Source organism: Cygnus atratus, chromosome 17 (genome assembly GCF_013377495.2).
Source record: "Cygnus atratus isolate AKBS03 ecotype Queensland, Australia chromosome 17, CAtr_DNAZoo_HiC_assembly, whole genome shotgun sequence".
Classification (NCBI taxonomy): Eukaryota; Metazoa; Chordata; class Aves; order Anseriformes; family Anatidae; genus Cygnus; species Cygnus atratus.
This window is the reverse complement of record NC_066378.1, coordinates 15209576-15232975: the sequence shown is the minus strand read 5'-3', so window position 1 is coordinate 15232975 and position 23400 is coordinate 15209576. Positions and strand designations below refer to the sequence as shown.

The following is a 23400-nucleotide window of genomic DNA, read 5'->3' as shown; positions in this document are numbered from 1 at the left end:
GTTTGCTGCAGTGCCTAAACCTGCAGTTATAAAAGTGAAATACAGTTTTTTAAAGAGAGACTCATTGAAAATGGCAGTTTCTGTGTAAAAGACTGAAACCTTCTGTAAATAAACTGGATTTGACAGGGTTATTGATTCCAGTGTGGGTTTTTGTTTTGTTTTCCAGGCAATAATTACCTGAAAGCAAAGCCATTCCTTCTTTCTGTGTACAGATAATACACAGGAGGAGAATATTACCTGCTGCTTGCTCTTTGTTTTCAAAAGCATGCCATACAAAGAAAATGCTGGATGTGGTACAGACACACAAACCTCACTTTTGAGGGAGGAGGGAAGGGTGACTTTGAATGTTGATGGGGCACCTACTGTATTTGGGTGTGAATTTTGCACTAGTACACAATCACTTATCTCCAGAGCTACTTGTGGAATACTGGTGGATTCTGATCAAATAATAAAGGGGCTTAATAGAATTGGAGATAAAATGCAATTTACAGGCACTGGGTCATTTTGGTAGGTCCTGAAAGTATTCATTCCCTGCTAGGCTACTGTCCTGCCTGTGTGCACAGCAGTGGCACAGTCCATAGCTATAAAACAAACAGAATTTACATGCTTACATGCAGAAAGAGCTTAAATGCTTACACAGTGTTATATTACTATTAGTCAACCTTTGTACATGCGACAGAGAAAAGGTTTCTGTCAGATGTTGGCTTCATATCCACATTAGGTCAGTTCACATCCATTTCTTTCTCTTGACTAGGTACAGTCCCAGCGTCTCTTACAACATACGTTTTAGTACCTCTCTGCCTCAGGACCCAAGCCTGGCTTGTCAGGAAGGGTGTAAACTGGAACAATAGAAACTGGTTAAGGCTTTGTGTCCCTACGGGCCAGTATCAGCTGCAAACACAGGGTATATGTTCACATTCCTGTGCTTGTAAACTCATAATATTGTTTAAACCCATCAGCTGGAAAGGCTACAGTTCAAAAAGGGGTGATGTTCTTTCTAAAGACCTAGAATAGCACAAAGACCAGGCTGTTCCCAAGGTCATCTGTTGCTGACCTCTACAGCCAAACTCAACTTCTGTGAACCCCTACTCTAACAAGAGCACGAGCTCAATATAGAATCACAGAATGGCCTGGGCTGGAAGGGACCTCAAGGATCACCTAGTTCCAACCCCCTGCCATGGGCAGGGTGAACGCTGCAGTCAGGCTTCTGTATATCACAAGTGCTTGGTCCATACTGTGCATTTCCCCACCTCAGCTGTGAAAGCTCAGTCTCTGATCAGCCCTGATTGGTGTCCATATTTGGGGATTAGGGTTTCCATGTAGCGGGATACCAGGCAGAGCATTTTCACCTTGCCCATTTTAGGATTATTATGCCATGTTCTCATATAAGGAGGCTGTGCAATCAGTCAAATAGTTGTTTTAATGTAACATAATTGGGAAATGACCACTCTCTGGCATGGGTGAAATATCTAAGAAAGACATCTCTCTCAGTCACCAGGTCCCTATTAATTGTCATTCTGTGATGCACATGTGCTTAACATCAGACTCTTCACGTTATTCAGCTGAACAACCTAAGCTGTCTGCTGCCTCCAGGAAAAAGAGAGCAATTTGAAACCCGTTTCAGAACTCCATTCTGTACCTCAGCTTAGCGGCAGAAGAATCTGCTTTCTATTAAAGTGATAAATTGCAAAATTGAAGGTGTAAGCAACCCCCACTGTAAAATTTGTCTTTGTCAGATATATAAAACATTGATTTTCTTTGTTTGCTGATGCACAGCCCCGCTGGTATGAAGCTGTAGTTTCCCATCATCCTGCTACCAATCAGAAATTCGTGCTAGCACAGCTGAAGTCTGTTGCACACGCACAACCAGTGCCAACCTCGTATCCACCACAACATATTGATGCTTATGCCAGTGCATATGGGAATATCTCTACCCTGTTGGCCCGATGTGTGAGCCACATAGAGTTCCCAGTGGATGCTGTTATGTGGAGGATTTTATTAAGTATGCAGTGATGAATTTATCTTCCTGAGTCATATTACTAACCCCCTGAAGTGAGTCATTGGTATCCTCAGCAGATATAATCACCAAATTGCTCCCAAACGCTGCTTTAATGTCAAACTATGCAGTTGTTCCAGTGATTGCCCCTGAGAGTATTTAGAGAGTACTGATATTTATCTTGCTGGAGAAAAGATGCTGCAGCCAGCCCATGGGAAGCTGAAAGTGCCATAGGCTCTGTTCATGCAGGTTCCAAGATGATTGAGAAGTACATCTTCCAGATCACTCGGGTCAGTTAGCAACTCAGACTGCCACAGAACGTAACACGTGGGAAGCATGGGTGGGATTGCCATATCGGAGGGTAGAGGTAGCCTTTCTGCATCTGTGTGCGTGAAAAGATTCATGTGTACAATATGAGCAATCTCTGTATCTGGCAAGTTTGTCTTGTGCACAGAAAGTCTGAGATCTCCTGCTTTCCATTTATGCCTCTTTTCCCTAGCTGTAAGATGTTAACATCATCTGAATCTCTGTCTAGATGGCTCTTTGCCATAACTTGTCTAGCAATTTGCACATGTAAGCATCCCCCTTTTTTAAGCAGCACCAGCAGGGAACAGTTTGACTCGTGTGTTTCCAGAAAGGCATTTCCAGTCTTTTCCCAGTTACATCAGAAGTGCTACTGGTAGTGGTGGCCTGTCTTCCAGAATTAATTGAGGTCGCTGAGTCAGCTCTGCTTAGGGTTGCATTGTGCTGGGATTTAATTTTGTCCCAAGTGGCCTAGCAGTTTGTTCTGTGCAGCAAGGTGTGTGTTGCTCTGCAAGGTGTCTGCGTGTGTGACTCTACAAAGTCTTAGGTGAGTCTAGCCCTGCAGAACTTCTTGCTGCCTGTGCACTTCTGAGAAGCTATGGCCTGATTCATGTCTTGTGTGTGCAGAACAAGACTCTCATTTTTTACAGCTTGTCTTGTGCCCCCCTGGAGTTAGGCTGGTGTCTTTGTCAGTGGTACTGTGCTGAAGCCTCTCCAGTTCTGTGGTGTTCAGGTTGCAGATAGCTGGTTGGCATGACCTGCGAGGTGCTTTCAGTTGCACCCCTTGCACTCACTACATGGAGTCCCTTTTCATGGGAGAGACTTGTTTCATGACTAGGGGTACACCCAGAACAATGAAGCATGCTTGTTCCTTAAACTAAAAGCACTGGTATCAGCTGCATTGGAGGGCAATCCAAGCCAAAGTAAGAGGGGATTAGCGAAATAAAACAGAAGTATGCCACATAGATTGTTCCAGCAGCTGAACTCAGAAAGCAGGGAGAAAGGGAGCAAACCTTTCTTCCCAACAGTGGAACAGCCAGAGGGGACCCACCTGCTTACAGTCTGGTGATGTGGTCAAGCTGCTCTTCCCCGAGTCACACCGCTCAGTGCAAGATCTTGCCTGTTAAGAAATAGGAAATTTGAACAGGTGGTCACAGAGCTCTGAATGTACTGCATGAACAGGAACACTAGCGTAAGGATGCATTGTGAGTCCACAGCCAAAAATAGGAAGAGAGTGAGACTGCCTCTTCGTCGGTAGTATGCTGTCTCAAATAGTGAGGACGATTGTTCTGAGATGCTGTAGCTACGTCTGAGGTGGAAGGGTGGACTGGGTCTTTCCAGAGATCTGGTGCTAGGGTGAGGTGAGACTGATCTCTGTTCAGTCTCACCTTGACTGTACCTTTCTGAAGGTCTTTGAAAAGATGGCTGTTGTGTAAATGGGTCGCAGCAGCAGCTGGGTAGCAAAAGAAATGCATATGCAGGGGACCATGGAGTACTCAGGATCAGAGCTTTGGAGTGAACGGCCATGCTGAGGTAGCAGATATGCACTGAGCAGAAGCTCTGCTTTTGGCTCTTTGCCCTGTTGTCCAGGTGTATATATATACCTGGCTTTGCCAGGTAGAAGGCAAGCCTGTGTCCTAGTAGATACAGTAGGCAAAAGAATCTGATTCTCAGACAATTTGTCTTGTTTCTCCATGGTAAGAAGTCAGGTTTTCAAATAACTATTTATTTATGGTATTCCCAGGGGACAGGGAGTCCAGCTGCTGAAATCCTGTTGTCTTTGCTGCAGTCCCAAGATTCTTGGGGGCTCAATAACAAATGATGCTGTGATACAAGGACCTTGATGCTACACAGTGAAAACTGTGCTCTTGTGAACATGGTATGATTGGCCAAACAGAAGTACGTGAAGATATTGGCGAGTGGTGCATGCTGGCCTACTGGTTTTGCAAGATAAGCAACAGAGGCATCTCCCTGCTCTCTGCTGAGTGCTGGCTGCAGGTGTGTGAGTTTTCCAGCAGAGGTATTCAGTGGCTGTTGACCCTGGAAAGAAGAGACCGCATGATGGCTCAGCATTCTGCGTGGTTATGTCATGTTACACATGCTGCTGGTGGTCTCTGTGGATGGGCTCTTTGGCACCAGCCTGCAGGGTCTGAGGATTCTGTAACACTGCCGTGAGCTTACTGGGTGGAGGTTGGAACAGGGCAAGCATTCGTCTGTGATGTTCTCTGCAGGTGAATATCATTACTTGTCTGCTTTCTCAAAAGCTGCTATGCACAGGATTGTTTGCAATGTTAATAGGACTCGATGTAGATGTTATAGTAGTTACGAGAGGTGACTTAGGTGTGGCTGCCTTCAGGGGAAGTGTTGCTCTGTGAGACAGCTCAGGCTGGTCCATGCTGGTTCCTGGTAGAGTGCAGTTTTCTATAGCTATTGCTTTCTTTGTTTCCTCAGTGGTCTCTGCATCTTTGCAGTCCTATCCTTCCCCTCTACCATATACAGACATGCTGTGTGCTTCAGAGAAAAGAGGTAATCTTAGCACTGCTCTCCTGAGTCAACCCCATTCTGCTGCCTCTGCCTGAGCTGCCCTGAGCGGTGTAGAACTGCAAGAGAGCAGCTTTTCAGCTGGCAGTCGCGTTCTTTCCAGAATGGCCTTTTGTGGCTGTGATTGCTGGGACTGAGGCCATCTGACTTGTTTCCATGAGATCTTGTACTTACTTTTTCTTTCTTATCCCTGCAGGCAGCGTCCTCAGCACTGAGCAGTCTGGGCCACGTGTACACAGCCATTGGGGACTACCCAAATGCACTGGCTAGCCACAAGCAGTGTGTCCTCCTTGCAAAGCAGTCCAAAGATGAGCTCTCTGAGGCACGGGAGCTGGGAAATATGGGAGCAGTGTACATTGCAATGGGGGATTTTGAAAATGCGGTGCAGTGCCATGAACAACATCTTAAGATCGCCAAGGAGCTGGGGAACAAGCGGGAGGAAGCCCGAGCCTACAGCAACCTCGGCAGTGCTTACCACTACCGGAGAAACTTCGACAAAGCCATGTCCTACCACAACTATGTGCTGGAGTTGGCCCAGGAGCTGGCTGAGAAAGCCATTGAGATGCGAGCTTATGCTGGCTTGGGCCATGCAGCTAGATGTATGCAGGACCTGGAGAGAGCTAAGCAGTACCATGAAGAACAATTGCACATTGCTGAGAGTCTGCAGGACCGAGCTGCTGAAGGCAGAGCCTCCTCCAATTTAGGTAAGGCCCTGAAGTGGAGCAGAATTTCTCAGGAAATGTACTGACTATCAGAGCTGCTACCAGGATCCAGGAGGCTTACTGTGTGCTGTCTTTAGTTATCCCAATTCCGCCAGACTATCTTCATAAAGTAAACAGGCACTTGACAGATTGTGTGCCAATGTAATGTGTCCACGTTCAGTTACTCACCTGCTCAGAAGGCAGCAGAAAGCCCAAGGTCACAGCAGAAGGCAGATGAGAAGGTACAGTACATTTGAAGAGCTATTCAGATGTCAGAAAGAAATGTAGGAAGTCTTGCACTAAGGCAAGAAATGATGTGGCTTATTACCTGGCCATTACTTCGGGAGCTTGTCAGTTTGCTGCCTTGTAATTTGAGAGACACGTGGATCAAATCCTAACTAAGTTTGTGTTCAGAATGTGCACATTAAAGTAATAGAATGTAGGAGCTATATGTTCTTCTAAGGAGAGACATGGGCATCCTACTGGCAGGCTGAGAAGGACTGAATTACAAAAATCAAAGTGAAGTCCATTTCTCCTCTTTCACATTGCTAGATGTGGAAGCAAACAAAGATGTGTTTGCATCTCTGGTCGTGAGATGTGGGAGTCTGCACTGCTGTCATTGCAGCTGTTGTTAGGACGTGTTCTGGCTGCACGACTCAGCTGGGTGTATGCAGCTGTGCAGGGAGGGGCAGAACAGGGCCGCTGCTGGTATAACAAAATAAATGTTTGCTGGCAGCCCCTGAATCTCAGCTCTTGGAGGCTGCCCCATGCTGTAAATTAGCTTCTGTTACTGCCTGGCAGTTGGCACTTGGTTCATTTGTAGATGCTAATTGTACTCTGATGTTATCAACAGCAGGTAATTGAAACGGGCTTGATGAATTACTTAATTTCTCATAATAGCTGACTCTTCAAGAGTTGAATGAAGAAGATAAGGGGAACTGGAGAAAATGTGACAGTCCTAGCTTTCTGATTAGTGTTGCAAACCTCCTCCTTCACACGAGTTAGGGAAAATGAGCGAGGCAAAATAGGTTTGAGGCAAAAGTGCCTGTGGGGTGCTTAGTGTTAGAGAGCACTGAGCATTGCATTGATGGCATTTCTGTTAGTGTGATAGAGCACCCAGCAGGGAGGATGAAACTTTGTGTCTGGCTTCCCCTACATTTATGCAAGGGCTTTTTCAAAGTGCACTGGTAGATGCCTCTAGCAAAGCACAAAGTACATCCCACATCTCTGCTGCAGTTGTAGGGCTGGTCTCGGGGAGATGTGTGGACTTGCGTGAGATCCACTGGTCAGTGACAGGGACAGAAGGGCTCACGTGGAGAAGTGGGACCTTGAATTGTCCAGGCAGGGAGCAGGGGGAGATGTAAACTCTGGATTCCTGTGGGAGATGGAGATGTCATCCTTGGTTGTGCTTGGGGAACGTGCTGGCTTCTCAGTTTGTGGTCAGGATTGAGGGAATGTTCCTGTTGCTGTGGAGTTTATCTTAATGTGTTTTATTTCCAGTGGAAGCTGAGCAATGGAGTATACAGGCTGTTGGTAGATACTGGGAGAGTGCACAGCCATGTTCAGCCGTGAGTGCCTCTAACATGGGGATGGATGGACCTATTCTGAGCAGCACAAGCAAACCTCTAGGGTTCAGAAACAGTTTCATTAGCCTCCGCTCTGAAGCACTTGCTGCTTTCTGGAGAATCACCCCAATTCTTTCTGAGCAAATCCAAGAAAGTAAGGAAATGCAGTCTTGGGAAATGGAAGCTGTCACTTGGTTTTGTTTTTCTTCCTCCTGACAGTTTGATGAGCTGTCTAGGGTTGTCCGTATTGTCTCCTCCCATTTTTTCAAGCCCCTTGTCATTGGGCAGACCACATCTATTTACTGGATGAAAGAGCTTGATTCGCGTTCTGTGATGTTTCTTCTAAGTGCCTGTATGGTCAGTGTGGTCTGGCTTTGTGTTACTCAGCACTGTTACAGAAAAGTGGTACAGAAGTGCTGAGATGAGATAAATATCAGCACTTACAGGGAACTGCTAAACCTGTGGTAGTTGTTTTAACTCATCCCAGAATGAAACAAGCACTGCTGCAGAAGTGACTTGCTCTTGTTCTTCAGCCTTTGTGGGTTCTCACTTGCATTTTTAATTCTCTTACTGTTTTGCTGACTCAAATCCAGTCAGGTTGGGACTAGAAAGTTCATCTTAATATGGTTATGTCTTACAGGAGCTTTGAATTTAATGATACATTCAGCATGCAATCCCAGAAAATAATTGTTTAAAAAAAATGTTTTGTTGCAGCAGAGAATGTTTTACTTGTTTGGATTTAAGCCTAAACATAACTTTAGGTTGGTATGCTGACTCAGCCAGTCTACACTTTGTATTTGAATAGTTTCCCTAGCTTCTGAGTACAGGATCTCACGTTTCAGCTGTTATTTGGCTATTTTTCTATGTTCTCTCTCTCAGAGTTAAGTTACACTGGAAAAAGAGAACATGCAGTTCTTGTTGCGAAAGTCTATTCCTGTTGTTAAAATACATCCAGTACCAATTAAAAAGTTGAGTCTTAATTGTCTCTTTCATCTAATCCACATGCAAAACGAAACCTCATACGAAATAACCATGCTGACAGGCAAAAAATGTATCTAAACGTGTGTTTCCAAGCCAGAATGTTAGAGTTGGCCTCTTTGCTGAAGCAACAGAATTTTCTGTTTGCATTTCACTGATTTAGATGGAAAGCTCTCTTAAGTGTACTATCTAATGCTGAGCAAGACAGGCGCAGAATATAACATAGCCCAGCTGCTGTAGTGCTCTGCAGGGAGATATAATGCACTCTGTGACTCGGTAAGCAGAAGGTAATGGACTGAGGGCAACTCACAAGTTACTGAGCCCTTCACAACAAGGAGATCTGGAGTTTAACCAGAAGTCTCAGATTGTCAACCTTTGCAAAGCAGATGGTGTCTCCAAATGCCAAGGCTCCATGTAGAGAGCTGGCTTTTCAGCCTCTGCAGAGCTTATTAACAGTTCCTGTTGTGATGCTGAGAGTACACTTCAGATTATTATTAAAACACAGTTTAAGTCTCTCCCTAGGTGCTTATCATCTTTTTGCAGTTACAAGAGAACTTCTGTGCCTCTCTTTTACGTGCTTGCTGCTCAAAGTTGGATGGGCTGCCTGTATTAAGGTAGCGGCACATATGCTTCATTTTGGTCTCTGGAACCTTGCTTTATTTGCAAGTAAAGAGTATTATAGAACATTTAGTCTAGTTCCACTGATAATCATTTCAAATCCCCAAGTAACTTGTAGGAGAAAGTAAAAGTCAATGTTGTATTCATAGACAGGGAGAAGCTTTGTGTGTCAGATTAACCCTTGGCAGATGCTGAAGCTGCGGTACCCTCAAAGACTCAGCTCTGCATTTCTGTGAAGTGTGTGTATCTTGAGGTGTGCCATGTCGGAGGGGAAAAGAGTGTCTATTTAGGATGTACAAACAGAGGGCTGATTATTCTCAGGTAAGCACAACTGTTAGTTTTTCTTAGTCATCACAGCAAATTCACTAAAAAGTACAGTAATAAGATGATGACATTCTGATTCTGCTTGAAGAAAGTTTTTGCATTACAAAAAATTGCTTTTTCAGCATCTGTACTTCAAAACATTTAAGAGACTTTCTTGGGTGATCAATCTTTAATTTTCAGGTCATTAAAAAATTAAATAAAACACACACAAAATGTCAAACACTGTATTTAACAATGTCAAGACTAAGAATGTAAAAACAATTACCTGAGAATTTCTGCAGAGATCTTTTTAGTACTGAAACTACCCCTCCAAAACCCAAACAAGAATAACCTCCTGAAAACCTTCACATCTTTCTCTCTCCCTAATATTCCAGGGGACGGGGAGCTGTTTGAGGGGGTAGTGTGTTCATGCATCAATTCTTATTCTGAAGTGTTGCACCTCGGTTAAGGTAAAACTGCAATATTCAGCTTGTAAAATTAGAATTATATTAATTTCATTGAATATGGTCTTGGGAATATGTCAAAATTGTTACATTCCTGCCCATAGGATTAGTATGTATTTCTAAATTTTAGCTACCTTTTTTCAGTCATTGTTGTGTCTTCCATCATATTTACCTTTGTAAAGTACTTACTAGAAAATTCAGTGAGCCGTTATGTCAAATTCAGAAGATGGCACAGAATCCGATGGTGTCTCTAAACACCGCCTCCTAGAAGCAGCATAAAATGCTGGGAGATGAGGGAGTGTTTGAGTGCTCTATACTGGACTTTCAGGGTGCAAAGTTGGTTTGAGTTTGCAGCTTGTTCCCTTTAGAGGGTACTGAGGCAATGTAGTGAAGATGCAGGCGAGCATCATGAGGAGCAAAAGTCACAAAATGGTTGTTACGTTGTCCCCGGTTGCTGAAGGACTGGGGAACTCGCCCAGGACACCCCCTTCCCTCATCTCTCACTGCCCACAGGCGTCCGCCAGCTGCAGGGCGTTGCATCAGAGCATACTCAGGCGGTGGATGCTGTCAGGCCCTCCAGTCAGCACCGAGAAGGGGGCTGGGATGTTGTTCTCCCACCCTGTAGGTGGGAGACCTACAAAACCACTTTTTTTTCAACTTTCAACATGTTTGCATTTCATTCCAAAAGAGCAGCTTCAGTCAAGAGCAATATTATTTTAGTCTACGCTGCGGGCTATAGCACAGCTGTGACTCCACCTCGACTGAAAGGTTTGTTCTGCTTTGGCTGATACTAACAGGAGACTGAAGCTCCCTTTAACTTCTGCTCTAACCCCCTTCTGGGCTCCAGCACAGGAACTGCAATCACTGTTTCAAAGTTAGTCTGACATTTTCCCTCTTCCCTTATCAATTTGTTGCCTGGATTGGAAAATCAGTGATTTAATAGGCAGAACACAATTATTTTGCTGATGCTCTATGCAAATATTCTACACAGTTCTATCTGTATTCATCATTAAGGAAAGAAAAAAGAGCTTGTGCATGAATGTAATTTGCACTAATTTTGTAGCATTATATGATATACGGCAGTAAAGGCTATCTCTTTGTCTCCCCTCATGTCTGCTAGATTCTGGGCTTGGGTCTGTTCTGCCATATTCTTTATATGCTATTTCAAGGATATAGTCCAGCTGCTTGACCAGAAGACTGTCTGCTATGCAGTCAATGATTATAGCTGTAAGAATGAGTCAGAATGCTGATGTTTTGAAGTGACAGTGTACTTCGGGATCCTTCTTCCTTACATGGCCACAACAGATGGGTGACAGCTCTAACAAACTAATGCAATAGCAGTTTCTGTGGTGTACTGGGTCTGGCTGGGATGTTAACTTTCCCTGCAGCAGCCCATACAGTGCTGTGCTCTGCACTTGTAGCTAGAACAGCCCTGGTATCACACCAGCGTTGTGTCTGCTGCTGAGCAGTGCTGGCACCGCATCAGGACTCCCTGCAACGCCCCCAGAGCCAGCAGGCTGGAGGTGGGCAGGAGGGGAGGAAGGAACATCACCAGGGCAGCTGACCTAAACCAACCAAAGGGATATTCCATGCCACGTGATGTCACACTCAGTAATAAAAGGTGGAAAAAGGAAGAAGAGAGGAGGGGTGGACTCATGCAAAAACATCTGTCCTTCTGAACAATGGCTACGTGCATTGAGGCTCTGCTTCAAGGACGTGGTCAAGCATCGCTTGTTGGTGGGAAGTAGAGAGTAATTTCTTTCCTCTGCACTTCCACACAGCCTTTGCTTGTTGTTGTATTTTTTTCCCTCCACTTTTCCTCTTTTCCTTTTTTCCCTTTAGTTAAATTGTTTAATTAATAATAATTTTGCCGACATTGCTGACTTCAGTTACTCTCCCAGAAAAGCTGTAGAAGCTTAGAGTAACTAGAGGAATCTGTGATTCAACTAAGAGGGATGAAAGATGTGCCCTGAGGTGCTGAATCCAGACTCCTGTTATTGCACATGCCATGTAATATTAACACTATGATTCATAAACTAAGCAATCCCATTTTAACAGTAACGTTTTGGTTGCTTCTATACTACTATACTGTATAAAGTTGTATACTACTATACTATATTGTAGGGCTATTCTGGAGCTTCAGCACTCTGATGGTCAAAATAATTTCCAGGGTTGATGCCTCTCAGTAGTAACACCGACATTGTTCTCTAAATTGCTAGTCTTTTGCATCCAACAGGAATCACATTTTGTCTTTCTTTACTGGAGATACATCAGTTCACTGGATAGGTTCTCCTCATTTTATTTCCAAATGATGATTCCCTGCCCTTGTAGTAGAAATTCTTGCTATTAGTCTTGAAGTGCATGTCTTTGCATATTTTACTCTTGAACTTCATGACACCATTCCTGTTGCTCTAATACACAAGGTTGTCCAATCCTTCCTGCATAATATTCTTATCCTTCCCTGTCTCAGCAGTGCTTGCTTCTTCACTGGTTTTTGTTACATTTCACTGTAGTACTCACTTCATTTGTGCAAAGGCACTACTCAGTAATTTTAACAATGTTTGTCCTCTTCTCTGCTTTCTGACTCTTACATAAAGAGTATCTCATCATAGAACAAGTTATCTAGACAGTCAGCTGAACTCAATTTTGCTTTTAGCCTGATTTCTGTTCTCCTTCCCTTTTACCGTCACTTCAAGCTGAGTGCTTTCCTACACTTGATTCCTCCAAGGAGGTTCAAAGCAGCTCTGGTGGAGAACTGCCTGTCTCACCTCCTTGAGGAATCTGTCTGTTTAGTAGTAAGAGATTAGGAAATGTTTACTTGTTCGCTCATTTTGGAAACCTTGGGTTTTCAGATATGTTTTGCAATGAGCTGTGTGTTTAGCTTTCTCACAGGTGGGGCTGCTGTGTTATGTCATGCTGGCACGCGGAGGTGCTGGCTAGAAGAAAAACCACGTCAGGAGATGGAGCTGGGAGTGTGAACTCCAGCATCCTTGAGGCAGTGCTGGTTCTGCCTGATTCCAGCTCAGATACTGCCTGCTGCATTCAGGGGAGAAATTTAGCTAATTCCATCTTCTGTAGTTGCTGCAGCAATGGGACATTTTTACAGTGACTGCTTTTCACAGTTTCTACCTTATTTAGCTTTGTGTCCAGTCCAGTTCCACACCCTGCAGTCACTGGGTGGTTTTTCTGCAGAAGTCAGTGCCCTTTCCTGGGAGCACTCAGCTGTGCGTAGCAGCTTGCGAGCCCAGCACATCACTGAGCTCAGTGCAGCTCGTCCTTGCTGCCACTGCATTCCCTCGTCACACTGCAGGGAAACAGCAGCATGTGTCAGGCAGAGAGCTGATGATCAGGTGGAGCCATGGGCCCAGCAGAGCTGAGGGAGAAGTGGGCAAGGAGCTGGGCAAAGACACCAGGGAGCTGATCCCTTCTGCTGTCAGCTCTGCATTTGATCACAGTTGTGGTGTGTGGGGAGGGAAACAGCGGCGGCCAAGTGTTTGCTGTTTCAATCCTGTTTCGTTCTGCCCGTGTTTTCTAAGTTGCCTTCTCCTGAAGCCTCACATTAGTAGGAAAATAAGCATAATTTTTGAATAACTTGCTTTGATAGAAATACAGATAATCTAGCCAGAATGTTTCATGCTGATGTAGTGGAACTTGGGTTTTCAATCCTACATGAATTTAAGAAATGAATCCATGAGGTCCAAGTTGCCTCGAGAAAGCAAATTTCAGCCCTCGTTTTCCAGCCTCACTTGGAAAGCTGTCTGTCCTCAGATTTCTCTGCATAAGTAGAAAGCAGGGGGAGGCTGATGCATGGGATCTGGTCGCAGCATGCTACCCTTACCGGTGGCTGGGGGAAGGCAGATGTTCCCTGACACTCCACATCTTTTCCTCCCCTTCTCATTGATTGTGATACAGAGATGGATATTGGAAGCTGTTTTCTTTCAGGATCAGGGAAGGACCTGAGGTTGTCTTCCAGAAACAAGTAACTGTGTTTGCAGGGTCTCTGTCAATAGCTCCTGGATCTCTCTGGTGGATCCGATTGTTCAGCTCTGGGGCCCCCAGCACAAGAAGGACTTGGACCTATTAGAATGAGTCCAGAGGAGGCCACAAAGATGATCAAGGGGCTGGAGCACCTCTCCTATGAGGACAGGCTGAGAGAGTTGGGGTTGTTCAGCCTGGAGAAGAAAAGGCTGTGGGAGACCTTAGAGCGGCCTGCCAGTACCTAAAGGGGGCCTACAGAAAAGCTGGGGAGGGACTTTGTGTCAGGGAGCAAAGTGATAGGACAAGGGGTAATGGCTTTAAACTAACAAAGGGTAGATTCAGATTAGATATGAAGAGGGAATTCTTTACTCAGGCACTGGCACAGGTTGCTCAGAGAAGTTGTTGATGCCCCATCCCTGGAAGTGTTCAAGGCCGGGTTGGATGGGGCTTTGGGCAGCCTGGTCTAGTGGGAGGTGTCCCTGCCCATGGCAGGGGGGGTTGGAGTTAGGCGACCTTTTAGGTCCCTTCCCACCCAAACCGTTATATGATTCTATGATTTCCAGGCCTGTTCATGAGTGCAAAGGAGCCACACATTCACAGGCGAAGTCTCATTAAAGCACAAGTTATAACGTTGGCACGAACTGGGGTGTTTTGACCTGTGCTGTGAACAGACATTTCAGCGATGTCTGCTCAGGCAGGTGTGGCTCCCAGGCCTCCTCTCCATGCCTGTCTTGGGCTGCTGGAGCTGCGTGGGAACATGCTGCTCAGATGAGTGGTTCTGCCCTGTTTTGTATTTTCCTAAGCAGTAATTCAGTGTTTTTGTCAGGTCGGCTGGGAAGGGTTTTTTTTTGTTTTTTTTTTTCTTCTGTCAGGGTTGGGCACAGCCTGTGGGAGATGTGTGATGGTCTTCAGCGTCTTTGGGTGAGACATGGACCTGCAGTTGCCAGGGAACTTTCTGCTCCTGGGAGAAATGGTGCTGTGCCAGGAGGGAAGATCACATCTTTGTGGGGCTATCTGCTGCTGCTACACGGTCTCTGTAGGCGTCCCTGTTTCTTTGCCTTCCTCAGCAAGGCATGGTTTCTCTGCTCTTCCATCTGTTTCTGTGCTTGCCTTATTGAGGTTCCGTAGTGTAGGGTTGTTTTAGTTACCACTTCCACTTTGCCAAGTGTAATAAATTGGGCTGTGCCTCCAGACACGTTTGAACTTTCAGGTGCAAGTTGGGCAGTGTGGAGGTCTGCAGCAGGGCCCACCGCAGCACAGAGCTGTTGATGTTCCAGACACCTGAACTGTTCTGTGGCCTTTGAATGAAGGGCTGTCTTTTCTTTTTGTATCCTTTCTGAGGGACATCCTAAGGGACCACTCTTTGCAGGTCTGAATCATCAATAGATGAGGGCTTTGGGACTGGGCGTTACATGTTTTTATTCTGGCTTTGTTTAATGAGGTAGAGAGTAAAGGCAGTTGTCTCAAATGAAAAGTCTGGAGTATGCAGAGCTCTGATCAGATTCACTAGTGTTTGGCCTCCGGATTATTGACCATGGTCATTTACACCGTCTTTGTGGTGTTGCATAGCCTGAGCTTCAGTGGGATGTTATGGTCCACCTTTCCCTGGAGCAAGACTCTTCCTGCTGTCTTTTCCTTGGTTTTGGCTCCAAACATCACCACCCTTCTGTTCAGCTCATTGTCTGCTCCAGACTATAGTCTGTATGGTGCTGTTTACCAAACAGACACTAGTCACTATTGCAGACAAGCCTCTGCTGGATGCAGAAACATGACTTCTCCCACAGCAAAACCCTGATCTGCCCCTGGCTCTGTCCCAGCTTCCTGCCTGTGGCCGGTTGTTCTCCTATCCATGAAACCCAACCTTGGCCAAGAATGTTTGTCTTCTGTGCCTCGACTCATTTACAGGAGTGGGCCCTTCCTTTTGCTTGTGTAGGAGAGGCTTTCTGATTGCTGTTGTTGTGTGGATGTTCCAAGGCTGGGCGGGACAGGTCTCACTGCAGAGTGGAGGCTGCTTTATGTCTTTTGTTGGTGCTGTGTCACCCACTAACCTACTTCCTAGCACAGAGGAGATAAAAAGAGTGCCTCAGAAAGTGATGTGGTTCTCATGTAGGATGCAACACACAGTGTATGGGAGCAACCCCTTGTAATATTAGGAGAATTCAAACAATGACAAAATGTTGGCTGCGCCTGTAACCTCTAGTATAGAACTGGATCAAGCGTGGATCCCTTGCCTCCATTCTCAGGGTGAAATGTGGTCTCTGTGAGTGGAGTAAGAGCAGTACCCTGTGTCTCCATGTGCTGGCACTCATGTCAAGTGGTGGTCAAGAAAACAACAGCATGTAGGGTGCATAAGGAACAGAGTGAGAAAAAAGTAACTTCTATCATGCAATTAGGTAAGCTGATAACTAACTGTATTGGGTTTACATAGCAAGGTTTTAGTAGCGGGGGGGCTGCAGGGGTGGCCTCCGTGAGAAGAGTCCAGAAGCTACCCCATATTAGATAAGGGCCAGTTTCAGCCGGCTCCAAAAGGGACCCACTGCTGGCCAGAGCTGAGCCAGGGAGCAGCGCTGGTTGGGCCTCTGGGAGAGCAGATCGAAGAAAGGGAAATACCTGCTGTGCTACAGCAGCTGGGAGAGAGGAGTGAGAAGCAGCCCTGCAGACCCCAGGTCAGTGCAGCAGGAGGGCAAGAGGGTGCTCCAGGCACGCAGCAGCAGTTCCCGTGCGGCCTGTGGAGAGGCCCCTGGTGGAGCAGGCTGTCCCCCTGCAGCCCATGGGTCCCACACGGAGCAGATCTCCACGCTGCAGCCCGTGGAGGAGCCCCCGGTGGAGCAGGTGGATGTGGCCTGGAGGAGGCTGCGGCCCATGGAGAGCCCTCGCAGGAGCAGGCCCTGGGCCGGAGCTGCAGCCCGTGGAGAGGAGCCCACGCAGGAGCAGGGGGTCTGGGGGGAGCTGCTGCCCATGGGAGAGCAATAATGATTGACTATCTCCAGAAGAACACTGCAGAGTTAGAGGGTATATGAGGATAAGCACCTCAGGTATGGATACATTCTTCTTCAAAGAGAGGGTGACTATATTAGTATTGTTACCGTAAGAAGATTTTAGTAATGGAGGACAAGACAGAAAAGCAAATAAAATACTACATCATGTACAGAAAGCATATTCAGAGCTCCTGTTCACAGGTCTCAATGAAAACAAGATTTGACTGAATTCAAAAGGCAAACATGAATGCTTTCTTGCTTAATCTGTTGTTTGTATATGAGCTCTAGTCACCAGGTATCACTGAAGGAAAAAAGTAGGGTAGTTCAAAAACAGAATGGGCATTTTGTGAAGACAAACTGTCCAGTTGTTGTGAATGTCTGTTTTGTGTGTAATAGAAAACCTTTGAGATATTCCTGGTAGGAGTTAGGAACAAGTTCCCTTGAGAAAGGCTGTGCTGCATCGGCCGTGCCAGTTATGCATTGGGGTGCTGTGGGGAAGGGATGGGGTTCCCTGTAGAGAGCATGGACAAAGGGCCAGGCCACGGGCTGCTAAATGACAGGTTGCAGAAAAGTCCTGGCATAGCAAGGTGTTGCAGAAGGGTCACCGTGATAGACTGGTTTCTTTGAACCCGTTTCTGCTATTTTTCAGGAATCATTCACCAGATGAAAGGTGACTATGACACTGCGCTGCGGCTGCATAAGACACATCTGTCCATAGCTCAGGAGCTGAGTGATTATGCGGCCCAGGGCCGGGCCTATGGCAACATGGGCAATGCTTACAATGCTCTGGGCATGTATGACCAAGCTGTCAAGTACCATCGGCAGGAGCTGCAGATTTCTATGGAAGTAAATGACCGAGCCTCTCAAGCATCTACACATGGGAACTTAGCAGTTGCCTATCAAGCACTGGGTGCCCATGACCGTGCTCTGCAGCACTACCAAAATCATCTCAACATTGCCCGGGAGCTGCGAGACATCCAGAGTGAAGCACGGGCCCTCAGCAATTTGGGCAACTTCCACTGCTCAAGAGGAGAGTTTGTGCAGGCTGCACCTTACTACGAGCAATACCTGCGCTTGTCCCCAGAGCTACAGGACATGGAAGGGGAGGGTAAAGTTTGCCATAACCTTGGCTATGCCCATTACTGCCTTGGGAACTACGAAGAGGCTGTTAAGTACTATGAGCAGGATCTTGCCTTAGCAAAGGATCTTCATGACAAGCTGAGCCAAGCCAAAGCTTATTGCAACCTGGGCCTGGCCTTCAAAGCCTTGATGGACTTCGGCAAAGCAGAGGAGTGTCAAAAGTATCTGTTGTCCCTGGCACAGTCTCTGAACAATTCCCAGGCCAAATTCCGAGCTCTGGGAAACTTGGGGGATATATTTGTCTGTAAAAAAGACGTAAGTGGTGCAATAAAATTTTATGAGCAGCAGTTGAGCTTAGCCCATCATGTTAAAGACAGGAGATTGGAAGCCAGCGCCTATGCAGCCTTGGGCTCTGCATACAGAATGATACAGAAGTGTGATAAGGCTTTAGGTTACCATACACAGGAGCTGGAGGTGTACCAGGAGCTGGGTGATGTGTCAGGTGAATGCAGAGCACACGGTCACCTTGCTGCAGTATACATGTCACTTGGGAAGTACACTATGGCATTCAAGTGTTACGAAGAACAACTGGATCTTGGGCAGAAGTTGAAGGACCCCAGCATAGAAGCCCAAGTCTATGGTAACATGGGCATTACCAAGATGAACATGAATGTCATGGAGGAAGCTATTGGCTACTTTGAACAGCAGCTGGCCATGCTGCAGCAGCTCAGCGGAAATGAATCTGTGTTGGATCGAGGCCGAGCATATGGGAACCTGGGAGATTGTTATGAAGCTTTGGGAGATTTTGAGGAAGCTATAAAGTATTATGAACAGTATCTGTCGGTGGCTCAAAGCCTGAACCGCATGCAAGATCAGGCAAAGGCCTACCGGGGCCTGGGCAATGGACACAGGTAAGGAACGCTGTATGTGTATTGCAACAAAAGGCAGTGAAATGCAGTCTGTTAAAGCACACAGAAAGGCATCTGTTGTTCAGTATTGCCAGGTGTTATAGTCCGGATGTAGCCTGCCTGATCCTGGTTCAGGTGAGTTCCTGTGAGCCCGCCTGGTGCTCAGGCTCTGCACACGAACTTGTGCTTGAGTCCCTGAAGGCACTGGAAGCCAGTGGGCTGCTGGGAGGAGCGTGTGCATGGGAGCATTCATATCTGTGCACAGCTGTGCTTGCCTAGAGGCACTGGCGGGAGGTGTGCTTGTGTGTGTCGAGGGGAAACATTGATATAACAGAGGAGAGAGGTATGGGATGCACGCAGAAATGTGAGAAGGTGGCCTGTGTCCGTACCTGCATAGAGCACAGCATGGGGAAGGTTGCGTGCTACTTAGGGAGCATGTGGGAATGCACAGATGGGAACAGGAGTAGAGCTGAGTGTGAGGGAAAGGGAGATAACAGGCTGTGGGGCTGAAGTGTGCATGCGAACTGGTTATCAGTGAAGCTTGGCTGGCTTGCTGGGGGCAGTCTAGATATGCAGTAGAGGGCAGGGAGGTTGATGTCTAGACAAGTGAAAATGGGTGCATTGTGTTAATGGCAGGATGTGTTTGTGTGGCCATTGTATACATGCACAGGGATATGGCGTAGGACCAAGTAACGGAGTCATCTGGATGCTGGGAAGAAAATGGTTTTGTCTCTGCTACTGGCTCAAATAATGGAGCTGATGTTGCTCTGTCCTTGGAGCAAGAAGTTTATAGGGTAGCAGAGGAAGGATGGTGATTCAAAGACACTGAGCATGACTCCTAGGGGGAAAACATTTGTCTTTGCCTGAAAGATTTGAGATGGCCTCTAGAGGAAGTGACAAAACATTATATTTCAAGAAAATACTGGCAAAATCAATGCTGTTTTCTTCCCTTGTAGAGCTATGGGAAGTTTGCAGCAGGCTCTGGTATGCTTTGAGAAGAGGCTTGTGGTGGCACATGAGTTGGGGGAGGCATTTAACAAAGCCCAGGCCTATGGGGAGCTGGGGAGCCTGCACAGCCAGCTGGGGAATTACGAACAAGCCATTTCTTGCCTGGAACGCCAGCTGAACATTGCTCGAGAGATGAAGGACCGAGCTCTGGAGAGTGATGCTGCCTGCGGCCTTGGTGGGGTCTATCAGCAGATGGGAGAGTATGACACAGCCCTGCAGTATCACCAGCTAGACCTGCAGATTGCGGAGGAGACCAACAATCCCACTTGCCAAGGCCGAGCCTACGGGAACCTGGGCCTGACCTACGAGTCCTTGGGCACCTACGAGAGGGCGGTAGTTTATCAGGAACAGCATCTCAGCATTGCAGCACAAATGAACGATCTTGTAGCCAAAACTATATCCTACAGCAGTCTGGGAAGGACTCATCATGCCTTGCAGAACTACTCTCAGGCTGTGATGTACCTGCAGGAAGGTAAGAGGCTGAATCCTCCAACATAGCACGTTGTGATAGATGTAGGGGAGTAGGAGGGAGGCCTGAACACTTGGAGAGAAGTGAGGTACTGTGAGTGTGGCACTAATAGAATGGGTTTGACAGTGACTTAGATGCAAAAGCTCTTGCAGACATACATAGCTACTGTTGAGCATCCATGTGAGTAGCTACACAAGCAAGTTGTTCTGGTCAGCACGCCATGTCAGTCAGAGCTTTCCTGGCATCCTGTGAAGAGAGTGTTGTGCAGAGCAGTCTCTTCCTTCCTGGGGGCTTCCCATCCAGCTCTGAGCTTGAATCCAGACTGCATCTAATGAGTCTTTGTAAAGCCTGCTTGTGCCTGAGCATTGAAGGTGTAAGCTCTCTCTGTAGATAGCACTGCATCCCAGGAATTGGCTGCATGGGTAAGGACATACTCATCCAAAAGTAAGTCTGGAACTAATGTGTGCTGAGCTGTGCTTTGCTGCTCACCACCTGGCTTTTCTTTCTGAGCTCCAATGGGAGTGAGACCAGATGGGTGAGTGTCCTGTAAGCTGATAGTGAAAACAACTCTTGTTTGGTTGGGAGGTGCAGCCCTCGGTGTTCAGAAGCCATCTGCCCGCTGCTGAGCGCCAGGACCAGCGCAGGCCTCCGGCTTGTGCTGCTGAAAAAGATTCCAGCATGCAAGCAGCATTTGTTCAGGGCGGTAGCTCTCAGATGGAGGAGATGAGCAATGTAGTTGGAGCGTATGAAGTTGGAAGCTGAAGGATTAATTATATCAGCTAGTCTCATTTTTTTTTAAACTGACTTTGACAGGATTCCAACAACCTGAGGGAGTTCAATTATATTGGAAGGAGATAAATTATATGCAGCTCCTTTTCCCTGTGTGATGAAAGATTCCTGAAAAAAAAAATGTAAATGCTGGTTGCTGCTGAGATGCATGGTCACAACCAGGCCTCCCCTTCTCCAGTCTGTAGGAAACAAAGTAGATAAGAGCATCCTTGTTGGCAGCAGCAGGGCCCATGGAGGTGAGAGGCTTGGAGTGTGATGGAAGCAGGGGACAAACAAGAAGGTGCTGCTGTAAGTAAAATGCGCTTTATGTCGCTCATGCCAGGACCCTGCCCTCTGTTTGGGCTCAGTAGAGAAACCATGTAGAACCTTCCAGGATGCTGGAATAGCTAGTGGGAAATGAACAAGTAATGTGGCAAGAGCCTCTTCTCTGGTAGTGTTTGGCAGTTCAGTGTGATTTTGATTGTCTGTGTGGCTTTTAAGATTTACAAGTCAAACTTCCTGGTAGAAGAGTACAGAGTGTCTTGGGATTGCACCTTAACCTCACTTGGGTTGTGTCTTGGTCCATGGAAACGTCTGTCTTGCTTAGGCACCTCTCATGCAGGTGTTGATTCGAGTGTAAGCAGGCGCTGCCTAGCAGTGCTGCAGCTGACATCTCACTGCTCTCCAGCACCGCTGTCTGCCTGCCACAGGCACCAGGGAGGCATGTGGCCCACCTGAGCCAACATCTCCCCAGGCAACTGAGGCAGGAGGAATGTTCCACCTGGAGGCTAAAGCCACTTCTCCCTCCAGCCCTCTCTCACTATGACTGCTTTTCAGGACTGAGGCTGGCAGAGCAGCTGGGACGCAGAGAAGATGAAGCCAAAATCCGCCATGGCCTTGGCCTTTCCCTCTGGGCAAGTGGGAACCTGGAGGAGTCTCAGCACCAGGTATTCCATGGCCTGTCCCATGCTTGTGAGTCCTGTGGGTCATTTCTGTCGTAGGGGGAGGAAATGTCTGGTGCATCCTGGGACAGGGTGTATGATGCACTGAGCCCATGTGCCTTCTTGTTGCATCCCCAGCCCCCTGCCCTCAGCCAGGGATGCTGACATGCTGAGGGGCTGTCTGAGGCTGACCTCCCCATCTGTGGCTATGGTGGCCCCTGGATCCTGCTCTCCTAGTCAGCACTATCTGCTGCATCTGTTTAGGGAGTTACCATGGCTGTTTTCCCCCCACCAGTTGTACCGGGCCTCGGCACTGTTTGAAACTATCCGACATGAGGTGCAGCTGAGCACAGATTACAAGCTGTCACTCTTCGACCTGCAGACATCTTCCTATCAGGCCCTGCAACGAGTACTTGTCAGCCTAGGTAAGAGACACCATCGCCTGCTGGGTCTGAACTCCACGCTTGTGCCACAGTTTGACTAAAGATGCAGGGAGACAGTTCGTGCTACAACCTTTGCTCTTACCTGTCTGATGAAGCACAGCGTTTGTTTGCCAGGACAGAAGTAAGGGTCTCTTTGGGTTTCAGGCACCTGTGGATAGTCTTCCATTCTTTCTCCAGCTATTTGACTCTGTGACTGATTTCCCCATACATCATGTTAGTGCTTGCAGCCAAGATGATCTGTGGGACCATAGTCCAGTGCTGGACTGCTCTTTCCAGAAATAAATGCTGTGATGCTGTTTCACTAGGTTTGTGTTTGAGCTGGGATAGCACCTGTCCCTGTTCCCGCACTTGTCACTGCAGACCATGTTGGTGTCAGGTCTGAGAGATGGCTTTGTCTTTTCAGGTCACCATGATGAAGCTTTGGCAGTAGCAGAGAGAGGACGAACAAGGGCGTTTGCTGATCTGCTCGTGGAACGCCAGACTGGGCAGCAGGACTCTGATCCCTATTCTCCGGTGACCATTGACCAGGTCCTGGAGACAGTGAATGGCCAGAGGGGACTTGTTCTCTACTACTCACTGGCAGCAGGTTACCTGTACAGCTGGCTGCTGGCTCCTGGGGCAGGTGAGGTCCCTTTTGGAGGTGAGAGCCTATGAACAAAAGCAATCCTTTGGATCCAGAACCTTGGAGCTAAATAGACGGGAAATGGTGGCATAGCCACAGCAATAATGACATAGAAGTTCTTATTCAGGATTTTGACATTCATCTGGAGATGGAAATGTCTCAGGTGTTTAATATTTCCGTTTTTCAACCTCTAATCTGTATGTTTTTCTCACAGAGCAATGCAGAGCAGTAATGGGATTCCAGGTACCTTGGTCTGTGAGAATCTTTAATGCATAAGAATGCTTACTTTAATTATATTTCTGTGCTTTATCGTTCCAAAAGCTTTTGGCATTTATTCACTGAATTGGATTGCAGAAAACAGAAGGGCATCCTTGCTTCCTGATACATCATTGAACTGCCTGATCCTCTGAATTCCGCTCATATGAATGCGGAAATGCTTATCACAGGAGAGCAAGGAGGATTAATTTGAAGAGGATTGCTTTTTGCAGGCAGCTGTTTTTCATTATCTAATAAAATGATGACTGTAAATTTTCATGAGTTCTTTCTGGATATAATGTAATAATTGCAGCCCTTCACCATAACAAAATGAAAGAGATAAAAAGCACTATTCAGATTACACCAAAAATGCTTTGGGAAGGGAAGCAGACATTCACATGTTTCTGACTTCAGATGGGATGACAGCGATTGGAAGGTGCTCTTTTAGGGGGTGTCTTGTAATATTGATGGTATAAGTTTA

General features: G+C 46.8%; 1 protein-coding gene across 4 annotated transcripts in view; it reads left to right on the top strand.

The window, feature by feature from the left end:
* TTC28 (tetratricopeptide repeat domain 28) overlaps positions 1–23400 on the top strand; it is a 169885-nt gene that overhangs the window by 110459 nt on the left and 36026 nt on the right. For all 4 annotated transcript variants that reach the window (XM_050714214.1, XM_035565657.2, XM_050714215.1 and 1 more), the window contains 6 exons: positions 5037–5544; positions 17075–18416; positions 19370–19893; positions 21496–21605; positions 21895–22024; positions 22446–22664. In XM_050714214.1, coding sequence (XP_050570171.1) covers positions 5037–5544; positions 17075–18416; positions 19370–19893; positions 21496–21605; positions 21895–22024; positions 22446–22664 — 2833 coding nt within the window. The remainder of the gene's footprint in view (positions 1–5036; positions 5545–17074; positions 18417–19369; positions 19894–21495; positions 21606–21894; positions 22025–22445; positions 22665–23400) is intronic.